The following is a 12,969-nucleotide window of genomic DNA, read 5'->3' on the forward strand; positions in this document are numbered from 1 at the left end:
AGACACATACATAAATATATATTATTAGTTAATTGAATAAAGCAGCGTTCAAGCAACTTTCAGATATGATTAATTAGACTACTGTGTATCAATTTGCCGGCAATTCCAGGGAGTTATTATGGCAACTCAAACTTCACATTCACATTGCAAATGAATTCTATAAATTCCCAAAGGATTCAACGCTCTTCACACCACAAAATATACAATAAAAACTATACAGTCAGTGCTTGCATTAACAATGGCCATGACTCCCACTTGGAAGCTTGCTTTTGCCACTCTCTTTGTGATGCAGTTGTGGGCTATTAATTATCAAGCCACAGCGCGCACGGTGCCTCATTCGTCATCAATGGTTGAGAGACATAAGCAATGGATGATACAAAATGGACGTGTATATAAGGATAACACAGAGAAGGCGAAAAGGTTCAAAATATTTGTAGTAACCCAGAACTCATTTTAAGATAATAATATGTTAAACATGATTAAGGGTTGGTAATTAATCAATTTTGGAGTGTTATTGGACTTCAGAAGAGAATTTGGGCTTTTGACTTTGGGCCGGATCGGAAGCTTCGATCCTAGTCACTTCGGAAGCTCAGCGGAAGCACCGAGATCGGAAGCTCCGATCTTGGAACGGACGTTTCGATCTCCGGCTGCCAGCTTTACCCGATGACTCAGCCACGAGTTTTGACAAGTGTTGATCGGAGGCGAGATCGGAAGCTCCGATCGTCGGATCGGACGTTCCGATCCCGGCGTGTCATGCATGCAAGACGTGAGCTGGATCGGAAGCTCCGATCCCGAGATCGGTGGTTCCAATCCTGGCCGGGAATTTTGCCTATAAATAGGGCTTCCTAGATTCAATTCTAAATACGAATTTCGAGTTTTCTTCTTCAGTTATATAGTGTGAGATATACACTTGAGGGCCCTATCGGTTATAATAGAGGTTCTGGAATAACCAAGTTGTGGTTATAGTCATCCAGGACTAGCGTCTCCAAAGGGCTATCTACGGACGAAGGTATGGTCCGAGAATCTATTTAAGTTTTGGAAGTACTTATTAGCTTAGTTAAGACTTATAGAATTTATGTAGTGATACGGTGAACTTTTGAATATAGGTTTGGAACCTAGGATCCTACTATACTTGAACTAGTCTAGAGGTACGTACACATTGACTGAGATTGCCAGCGAGTATACATGTTTATATATTGCATTTATTTGGAATTATTATATGACATGATATATGATTTACCGCTTTCTATATTCATATGCCATGTGCATATACACGTTGAGCCTATACCTTGTTATACCTGACTATAGAGCTGCTCAGCTCTATACTCGATAGTCTGTCACTGAGAGTACGGCGACGGCGGGGGCATTTATGTCTGTCTACTCTGGTGTACTAGACGAGTGTGGTTGCACCCAAAGATTGATCCGTGCGGTGGCAGCACTCATGTGGCGCCGGTACTGAGCATGACTTTTCAGATGACCCTTTACCAGTCATCATGTTGCATACATTATATACATATGTTTACTCATGTATATGTACTGGGCGTTAGCGCTCACATCCTAGTTGTTATCTTGGACACCCTATTCCATGGGGCAGGTCGCAGGATGGACGGAGCTGGTGGTTCAAGGCAGGATTAGGGAGCAGGCCTTGAGGAGTTAGTTATACAACAAGATTCGATATAGCTGTATAATGTTTACTTTTAAGTATTTCGATATGGTTGTATCACTACTGATGAATAAGCTTGACACTTTTATACTATGCTGATATGTAATTTATGGTTATGTTTCTGCACATTTTACTCTGTTAAGTTATTTTGCTGTATTAAGTTTAATGCATGCTATTAGTTTCCAGTTAGTAGGTGATACCATGCAGGGTCACTACATTTTTTGTATCAGAGCATGCTTAGATTTTGGGATTAGTACTTGGGATTTAGAATTAGTTTTGAGTAATTCTTGCACATTTGGGATTTTAATGTGCAATTCTTTTCAGGATATGGGTGACGAGAGTCACGGTAGTGTTGGCCAGGGAGGTGGTCATCATCATCATCATCACCGCCATCATGATGATCAACATCGTCATCATGAGGGTAGACGTCGCTACTCTATTAATAAATTCTTGCAAGTAGGACCGAAACCTTTGGTGGGAGGCGAGAATCTTGAACAAACAAGAAGTTGGATGTCTAAACTCGAGAGTACTTTTCGTGCTTTCGATTGTACTGAGGATCAGAAATTGGAAGTTCTAGAATTTGTTCTAGAGGATCGAGCACGTTTTTGGTGGGATGCCAAAGCTGCTCAGGCACGTACTGAAAGAGGACAGGTGACTTGGGGAGATTTCTGTCAGCAGTTCCAGAAACTGTATTTTCCTCCAGATGTTCTCCAAGCACGATCGATGGAGTTGCTTACTCTGAGGCAAGGATCAATGGCTATTGATCAATATCAGCAACGATTTCTTGATTTGCTACCTTTCAGTCCTCATATTAATGAGAGTGATGCATCGAAGTATGATCTTTTTCTACAAGGCCTGAACCAAGATATCTACTCACAGGTTGTCTTCTGTGATGACCCAGTATCTTATGAGACTTTGGTGAACCATTGCCACCTTGTGGAGATCAGCAACAGGCATGCACAGTTGTTGATGCCAGCACAGCTTAGTGGATCATTTGAGCCTAGAGCTCAATCTGTTGTGCAATCTGGACCTACGTCTTCTTCTACTCCTACTACTTCATCTGGATCTCGTGGTTCACGAGGTATGTTCCGTTTTGGGAAGAAGAAGAAGAAGGAGGAGTTTTGTAGTCACTGTGGAGGGAAGCATCCTGCAGCTTCATGTCGGAGAGCTACTGGTGCTTGTTATATTTGCGGTCAGCAGGGACATCTGCGGAGAGATTGTCCTCAGCGCATGGGTTTTGCTAGTGGATCGAGATCACAGGTTGGATCTTAGGCTTCTACTTTTCCACGACAGCAGCCAGCACCACAGAGTTCTTCTGGTTACCGTCCCTAGTCTCAAGGGCAGGTATTTGCTCTGTCTTAAGAACAGGCTACTGAGAGAAGCGATCGCATGTTGGCAGGTACCTTTCTGTTATGTGGTATTCCTGCACTTGTTTTAATTGATACTGGAGCATCGCATTCCTTTATTTCTAGTCGCTTTGTTAAGAGACATAGATTACCTTATGTATCATTAGATATGGATTTAGTTGTATCTACTCCGCTGGAGCAGGAGATAGTAACTAAGCGTCTAGTGATGGGTTGCCTTCTAGAGTTTGAGGGTAATACGTTATCGGCTAATTTGATGATATTAGCGATGACAGATTTTGACTGTATTTTGGAAATAGATATACTGACTTTGTATCACGCTACTATGGATTGTTTTCAGTGTCTGGTACAGTTTCATCCTGCTGAGGGTGATAGCTGGTATTTTTATGGTGAGGGTGCGCGACCTCCGATGCCACTTGTTTCGGCTCTGAAGGCATGTCATGTCTTGGAGTCAGGTGGGGAGGGCTACCTTATCTATGCAGTTGATATGTCCATGAGTAGTACGGGTATTGATCAGTTACCGATAGTCAGTGAGTTTCCTGATGTATTCCCTGATGAGATTCCTGGTTTTCCTCCGGTGCGAGAGGTTGAATTTGGTATTGATCTAGTACCAGGAACTACGCCTATATCCCGAGCACCTTATCGTCTGGCACCGTCAGAGATGAGGGAATTGAAACAGCAGTTACAGGATCTGCTTGATAAGGGATATATTCGTCCGAGTGTTTCTCCGTGGGGAGCACCTGTTTTGTTTGTCAAGAAGAAAGATGGATCGATGCGATTGTGTATTGATTACAGGCAGTTGAATCGTGTCACCATCAAGAATAAGTATCCTTTGCCGCGGATTGATGATCTGTTCGATCAACTACAGGATACTTCTGTTTACTCCAAGATAGATCTGAGATCTGGATACCACCAGATGCGGGTACGAGACTCAGATATATCTACGACTGCTTTCAGGACCAGATACGGGCATTATGAATTTCTGGTTATGTCATTCGGTTTGACGAATGCACCGGCAGTCTTTATGAATCTGATGAATCAAGTATTTCGAGAATATCTGGATAGATTTGTCATCGTCTTCATTGATGATATTCTTGTCTATTCTCATGACAAGGATGAGCATGCACAACATTTGAGAATTGTTTTACAGACGTTACGAGATAAGCAGCTGTATGCGAAATTGAGCAAGTGTGAATTCTGGCTTGATCGGGTAGTGTTTCTCGGTCATGTGATTACTAATGAAGGGATATCTGTTGATCCTAGTAAGATAGAGGCAGTGCTGAACTGGTCTCGTTCGACGACGGTTGCTGAGATTTTTAGTTTCTTGGGTCTAGCTGGATATTACCGTTGGTTCATCGAGAATTTTGCACAGTTGGCCAGGCCTTTGACACAGCTTACACGGAAATATGTTGCCTTCATATGATCCTCGGATTGTAAGGAGTCATTTCACGAGCTGCGTGGACGTCTTACTACTGCACCTGTGCTAGCTCTACCTTCTGGATCAGGAGGTTTTGTTGTCTATATTGATGCCTCTGGTCAGGGGTTAGGATGTGTTCTGACACAGCATGGACATGTTATTGCCTATGCTTCTTGACAGTTGAAGACGCATGAGAGTAATTATCCAGTACATGATCTCGAGTTAGCCGCCATTGTATTTGCACTCAAGATTTGGAGGCATTATCTTTATGGCGAGAAATTTGAGATATTCACGGATCACAAGAGTTTGAAGTATTTATCACTCAGGCGGAGTTGAATATGCGACAAAGACGGTGGATGGATCTTCTGAAGGATTATGATTGTGAAATCAAATATCATCCAGGTTCTGCTAATCTTACTGCTGATGCCTTGAGTCGGCAGGTGAGACTTTCTGCACTTCAGACTAGTGAAATATCTCATATGATTCAAGAGTGTTGTTCATTGAGTTTTACGCTCAAGGACAAAAAAGGGAGAAATGGGATTCGATTGTATACTATTTTGTCTGAGCCAACATTGTATTCTCGGATCAGAGATGCTCAGATATCTGATGTTAAGACTCAGCGTTTGGCACGTTTAGCCAATGGAGTTAATATATCTTGATTTCATTTTCAGGCAGATGGTTTATTGTGCTTATCTAATCGAGTGGTTGTACCTAATGTTGCGGAGCTCAGGAACGATATTCTATCTCAAGCTCACAGGAGTCGACTATCAGTTCATCCTGGAAGCATGAAAATGTATAAGGACTTGCGAACTAGATTCTGGTGGAAAGGGATGAAGAGGAGTGTGTATCAATTTGTTTCGAGATATTTGGTTTGTCAACAGGTCAAGGCTGAACATCGACGACCAGGTGGATTATTGCAGAATCTTGAGATTCCCGAATGGAAGTGGGAGCACGTAACTATGGATTTTGTTACCCACTTACCTATGACTTCACGTCAGTGTGATGCTATCTGGGTCGTTGTTGACCGTTTGACGAAATCAGCACACTTTATTCCTTATAACCGGGAGTATTCTTATGATCGCATGACACGTTTATACATCCAGGAGATAGTGCGATTGCATGGGATTCCAGTGAGCATAGTCAGTGATAGAGACCAGCGATTTACCTCACGTTTTTGGGGTAGTTTTCAGGAGGCGTTGGGTACCACTTTGAGTTTGAGCACTGCATATCATCCGGAGACTGACGGGCAGTCAAAGCGGACGATTTGTACATTGAAGGATATGCTACGTTCTTCTGTCATGGATTTTGTCTTATCTTCGCAGGATCAGTTACCTTTGATCGAATTTGCCTACAATAACAGTTATCATCGTAGTATTGATATGGTACCTTTCAAGGCATTGTACGATCGACGGTGTCGTACTCCGTTATTCTGGGATGAAGTCGGGGAACGACAAGTCGAGGGTCCTGAATTGGTGCAGCAGATTGTAGACAAGGTAGATTTGATCAAGCATAGGATCAAAGTTGCTCAAGATAGACAAGCCAGTTATGCTAATATTCGTCGCAGGCCACTTCAGTTTGAGCCTGGTGAATATGTGTTTCTACGAGTATCACCTTTTAGGAAGGTGATGAGATTCAGCGTAAAAGGCAAGTTGTCTCCTCGTTTTATTGGACCTTTCCAGATACTGGAAAAGATCGAAGATGTTGCATATCGTTTGGTTTTACCGCCAAATATTTCCAGTATACATAATATTTTTCATGTGTCGTTACTTCGACAGTATATAACTGATGAATCTCATGTGATTCAGTTTACTGATATTCAGCTAGAGCCAGATCTGTCTTTTGTTGAACGACCAATCCGTATCTTAGACAGAAAGGAGAAAGTTCTTCGGAACAAGACTATACCACTTGTGATGGTACAGTGGCAGCACCGAGGCGTTGAAGAAGCAACTTGGGAAACTGAGAGTCGTATGCAAGCAGAATATCCTGAGTTGTTTGCTTTGTATTTTTGATTACCATGTAGTTGTACTTACAGTTGTTGTAATAAAACGTGGTTTGATATTTCATATTGTTATCTTGATTTGTCTTTAGATGTTATTTCGCGGACGAAATATCTAAAGGTGGGAAGAATGTAGTAACCCATAACTCATTTTAAGATAATAATATGTTAAACATGATTAAGGGTTGGTAATTAATCAATTTCGGAGTGTTATTGGACTTCGAAAGAGAATTTGGGCTTTTGACTTTGGGCCGGATCGGAAGCTCCGAACTCAGATCGAAAGCTCCGATCCTAGTCACTTCGAAAGCTCAGCGGAGGCACCGAGATCTGAAGCTTCGATCTTGGAACGGACGTTCCGATCTCCGGCTACCAGCTTTACCCGATGACTCAGCCACGAGTTTTGACAAGTGTTGATCGGAGGCGAGATCGGAAGCTCCGATCGTCGGATCGGACGTTCCGATCCCGGCGTGACATGCATGCAAGGCGTGAGCTGGATCGGAAGCTCCGATCCCAAGATCGGTGGTTCCGATCTTGGCCGGGAATTTTGCCTATAAATAGGGCTTCCTAGATTCATTTCTAAATACGAATTCCGAGTTTCCTTCGTCAGTTATATAGTGTGAGATATACACTTGAGGGCCCTATCGGTTATAATAGAGGTTCTGGAATAACCAAGTTGTGGTTATAGTCATCCAGGAGTAGCGTCTCCAAAGGGCTATCTACGGACGAAGGTATGGTCTGGGAATCTATTTAAGTTTTGGGAGTACTTATTAGCTTAGTTAAGGCTTATAGAATTTATGTAGTGATACGGTGAACTTTTGAATATAGGCTTGGAACCTAGGATCCTACTATACTTGAACTAGCCTAGAGGTACGTACACATTGACTGAGATTGCCAGCGAGTATACATGTTTATATGTTGCATTTATTTGGCATTATTATATGGCATGATATATGATTTACCGCTTTGTATATTCATATGTCATGTGCATATACACGTTGAGCCTATACCTTGTTATACCTGACTATAGAGCCGCTCAGCTCTATACTCGATAGTCTGTCACTGAGAGTACAGCGACGGAGGGGGCATTTATGTCTGTCTACTCTGGTATACTAGACGAGTGTGGTTGCACCCAGAGGTTGATCCGTGCGGTGGCAGCACTCATGTGGAACCGGTACTGAGCATGACTTTTCAGATGACCCTTTACCAGTCATAATGTTGCATGCATTATATACATATGTTTACTCATGTCTATGTACTGGGCGTTAGTGCTCACGTCCTAGTTGTTATCTTGGACACCCTATTCCATGGGGCAGGTCGCAGGATGGACGGAGCTGGTGGTTCAAGGCAGGATTAGGGAGCAGACCTTGAGGAGTTAATTATACAGCAGGATTCGATATAGTTGTATAATGTTTACTTTTAAGTATTTCGATATGGTTGTATCACTACTGATGAATAAGCTTGACACTTTTATACTAAGATGATATGTAATTTATGGTTATGTTTCCGCACATTTTACTCTGTTAAGTTATTTTGCTATATTAAGTTTAATGCATGCTATTAGTTGTCAGTTAGTAGGTGATACCATGCAGGGTCACTACAATATTCAAGGAAAACGTGGAGTACATCGAATCTTTCAATGAAGCCGGACTTCGATCATACAAACTTGGCATCAACAAGTTTGCTTATTTGACGAACGAGGAGTTTCGGGCAGCCCGAAATGGATACAAAAGGGGATCCCATCCAGTATCACCAAAAGCTTCATCTTTCAAATATTCCAACATGTCTGCAATTCCGTCAAGTGTGGATTGGAGAAAGAAGGGGGCTGTTACAGACATCAAGGATCAAGGCCAATGTGGTTAGTGCATAAAAAACAATAAGCTGCAATAGCCAAAATTGGCTGGTCTCGACTTTCATTTTCCTTTATCAATATTATGTTTTAAATTCTCTCAAATTAAGAAACAAAATTTTAATTCATTAAAAATGCAGGATGCCGCTGGGCCTTCTCTGCTGTGGCAGCCACAGAAGGAATCCACCAGCTCACCACAAGGAAACTAGTCTCATTATCCGAGCAAGAGCTTGTCGATTGCAACACAAGTGAAGACCAGGGGTGCAATGGTGGTCTCATGGACTATGCCTTCCAATACATAATAGGAAATAAGGGACTGACCACTGAATCTAATTATCCCTACCAAGGAGTTGATGGCACCTGCAGCACACAAAAAGAATCCTCCCATATCGCAAAGATCACAGGATACGAGGATGTTCCAGCCAATAGCAAGTCATCGTTGCTAAAAGCCGTGGCAAACCAACCTGTATCCGTGGCCATTGATGCTGGTGGATCAGACTTTCATTTCTACTCTAGTGGAGTATTTACAGGAGAATGTGGAACCGATCTAGACCACGGTGTCACCGCAGTCGGTTACGGGAAAACTAGCGACGGTACAAAGTATTGGTTGGTGAAGAATTCTTGGGGAAGTAGCTGGGGTGAGAGTGGATATATTAGAATGCAAAGAGGCATTTCTGCTGCAGAGGGTCTTTGTGGCATTGCAATGGAAGCTTCTTATCCCACTTCTTAAAAATAAAACATTGTAAATTTGATTTTCTTCCTGAAAAACTCACAACTTGTTGTAATTATATACGTTGATATTATGTAATATAAGACATTAATGTACTGTTAATTCAGCTCATTGAACTCTCCATTTATATATATATGTGTGTGTATTTTGACTTAATTAACACTTTGTGTACATGTAGCATTACGTTAATGCAAAATGGTACCACACATTTTGAAGGATAACCAACACTAGCCATTGACTCCCCAAACACGTTGTGTGCAATATGATATATATCTATATTCCCAAGTTAGTTGTGTTATTTTGAAAATTAATTATGACATGAGATTTAGATATTTTAATAAACGGTAGAAAAATGTCCAATATATATATATTTTAAATAAACCTACAACATTACGGCTACAAATTTGCAAAGAAAATTAGCGAAGCAGGCATTGCTAAATCTGAAATAGTTGTTTATTCAGTAGCCATCTATATAAGTCAAAACCATTTCTTAATATAATCAAATTTATTTCAAATTAACTATTTACCAGTACTCTAGTGTCATTCTTTTCAGGTTTTCTTCAAGCGTATGAAAATCTGGAGTTTTCTCAAAAAACCGTCGCAATAATAAATTTTTTTAATAATTTACTAAGTTTGCAACGATTTATGGTTTTTTATAAACTGTAGCAAAGCCTTCGTTTTTTTAGTGTTTTGCAATGGTTTTTATAAATCGTAGCAATTATTGCGACTGTTTTTTGCCGCAATATTGCGATGGTTTTTGAAAACAGACAAAGTTTTTTGCTATGCTTTTCGAAAGCGTCGCAAGATTACGTTAGCAACGCTTTTTGCGATGGAAAATAAATTTTAATTAAATTAATGTTCATTAACAAAATATTAATATAAAATAAATTTTAAAATATTATTTTATTTTATTCAAACCCGTGAATTGTATATAATCTAATTTAAAACGAAATAATTCGAAATGTTTTATCAATTGTCTTTTAAATATAACAACATATATTAAAAATTAGTCACATTGCCTTAATTTTGTAATTTAATTTTCCCCAAAACTTCTTTTGTAATATTTTAGTTTAAATCAATTATATGTAAACAAATATGTATTTATGATCTCATGGAATATATCTCAAATGTAACTTTTTGAAATATCTTTTAAATCATGAACATATGTACCATGATAAAATATTTTAAAAAAAAATACTGTAATTTTTCAAAATTTCTCGAATGATGGATTGTTTCAAATATATTTTTTTATAGTCATAAAAATATATTCATTTCTCTAATTACAAAGAGTTGGTGTTGATCTATTAAATTCTTTTGTATTGTCGTGTATCTTCGCTTAGTTAATTTTTCTATCGAGTTATTAAATTAATTTTACATTTTTACATACATTTGTTTTAATTTTAATCAATAAATTTTCAACTATCTTCTATTAATTTTTACTTCAAAATTGAAGTGCGCAGTCTTTATCTGAACAGTAAATTTCACGAACTTTTTGTGTTTGAGAAAACTGCATTTTTTGATCATATAACTATGTCATTTTGTAATTTTTTTTTTCAAATTTCAGTTTTAGCACTGCAACTTTTATTTTTGGCAATTTTAGTCTTCATTGATAGTGCTAATGTAACACTGTGAGACCTCTGTCCCACATGAAAAAATGAAAGCTTTAAAATGAGTTTAAAATGAGCTACAATGAACTTTTATAGCAACTTGAGTTAATAATTTTCGTAAAGCGAGTATGAATACATAGTAGTTGCTATAGTGGCCCATTGTGCAATCGCGCAAACGCGAGCCTGGGACCGAGACATGACAAAATGGTATCAAATACGGTCACCGGCAGGAACCTCGGAAAATAAGTGCTATGCGGGACAAAGTGCTATGTACGTGGAAGCCACCTCTTAAACCTGCGGGACAAAGTGCTAAATGACAGGAGCCACCTCTTGAACCTGTAGGAGTCATCTCTAGATTTCTGATGTTGTGGATCGAAGGTCAGGTCGCAATAAGAACGTTGCGTTCTGAAAGATAGGTGATTGTGAAACCTCTGTTTCATGTGGAAAAAATGAAAGCTTTAAAATGAATTTAAAATGAGCTAAAATTAACTTCTATAGCAACTTAGGTTAATCATTTTCGTAAAGCGATGACGAATACAAAGTAGTTGTTTTGGTATTGGTCAAATTTTTTGTTTTTATATAAATTTCTTTTATTGTTTTCCCCTGAATGCACTGTTTTTAAAACCGGACCGGACCGGCCGGTTCGACCTGGAACCGGTCTCTGGTCCAGTCCTGAACACCCCCAAAAATAGTTTTAACGGTTCAACCGCTCAGAACCGGTCTAGAATCGGTCAAAATCGGCCAAGAACGGGCCAAGAACCGGTCCCAAGAACCGGCCAAAAAACCAGTCGAACCGGTTTTTCGAATTTTTTTTATTTTTTTTAAAAATTAGTTTTTTAAATTTTTAAATATTAATTTAATATTTTATTATATACATATACATGATTATTTGGAATTTTTAATTCGTTAAAAATATTATATTAGTATTATTAGAGTTTTTTTTAATTAATTTATTTTTAAAAATATATATATATATACCTATAATTAATATTTTGAATATATTTATATATATTTTTATTTTTTAAACTATGATAAATATATTCTTGTCTATTTATATACATATTTTAGGTTTTTAAAAATTTAAAAGATAATATTAATTATATTATATTATATAAACGATTTTCCGGTCCGACCATCCGGTTAAAACGGTAGGACCGGTTGGACCGTTTTTTGAAGGTAGACCGGTTCGATCATCGATCCAGTTATCAAAACATTGACTGAATGGACAAATGTATTTTCTGATTTTTAAATTATACATGTTCAATATATATGTTTTTTTAAACTATACATATATTTTGTGTGTGTATATATTCTTAATTAGTTATTGAATTATGTAAATTTATATGCATTTTTTGTCATGTATTTACTATTTTACAGCTTAAATCTAAACGGTAACTTTTTACTGACTTTAAAAATATTAGTTTGTGTATCTAAGTACTATAACGTGTCACAATAATTTTGTTTTTACAAGAATAAACTACACTTATTTTATTGAATTTTTTAGATTATAAATTACTTTGAATATTTTTTTATTTGCTTTGAAATAATGTCTATCTAGCCCTTTTAATCACAATAGTTTTTGTTAATTTATTAATTAACCGCTCTTGAATTGTCATTTAGATTCAACTAATTTTTTCTATATCAAGTACTTATATATATAATTTTCAAATTATTATGTACATGTATTTTAATTACTTAATTTTGTAAGTATTTTTTATTCAAATAGGAAATTTCGACATTATCTAAGCTATATAATTAAAATTAAGCAAAAGCTTCAGAATGAAGGGGGTACATTTTTTTTAAAAGATATTATCCTATATTTCTAATATAAGCATGATATCTTTTGGGAAAAAAGTGTATTTGTCTTGTAAGTTGAGTTGTTTTGAATTTTTTTTCATATAACTTGTTAAAGTTTGGATTCCATCCTATAAGTTGTTGTTGTTGTTGTTTTTTTTTTTTTTTTGGCTTTTTTGCTACCCGAAATTACTAAACACACTCGATATTATTTATTTGACACCGATACTCTCTTACGTGTCTAATATGATAAAAAAAGTGTATGTTACACATTTAAAAAATTATATAAACAAAAAGAGATAATTGAATTTGGGTACGTTAATTAATTTTGTTACATTGTTGTTAGAACCTAATGGGGGGGGGGGGGAATTTAGGTTATATTGGCAACTTTAGCAATTTAAAGCGATTATGCAAATACGCAAGCGGAAGACTTAAAGCAATTAATAATAAGTGCGGTAAATAAATGCGTAATGTAAATAAAACAGTAAAAGGGATAAGAGATGTTTATGGAAGTTCGACGATAAATCGTCTACGTCTCCCCTTTTTGGTTAA

At 37.8% G+C, this 12,969-nt stretch overlaps 1 protein-coding gene across 1 annotated transcript; it reads left to right on the forward strand.

Moving 5' to 3' along the window:
* Nucleotides 1-238: 238 nt before the first annotated feature.
* On the forward strand, nt 239-9,016 carry LOC140884252 (senescence-specific cysteine protease SAG39-like). Its single transcript, XM_073290951.1, has 3 exons — nt 239-436; nt 8,049-8,295; nt 8,427-9,016. The coding sequence occupies exons 1-3, from the start codon at nt 239-241 to the stop codon at nt 9,014-9,016; spliced, it is 1,035 nt and encodes a 344-aa protein (XP_073147052.1).
* The last annotated feature ends 3,953 nt before the right edge of the window (nt 9,017-12,969 follow it).

The sequence above is a fragment of the Henckelia pumila genome, chromosome 2 (assembly GCF_033568475.1).
Source record: "Henckelia pumila isolate YLH828 chromosome 2, ASM3356847v2, whole genome shotgun sequence".
In the NCBI taxonomy this organism is placed as follows: Eukaryota; Viridiplantae; Streptophyta; class Magnoliopsida; order Lamiales; family Gesneriaceae; genus Henckelia; species Henckelia pumila.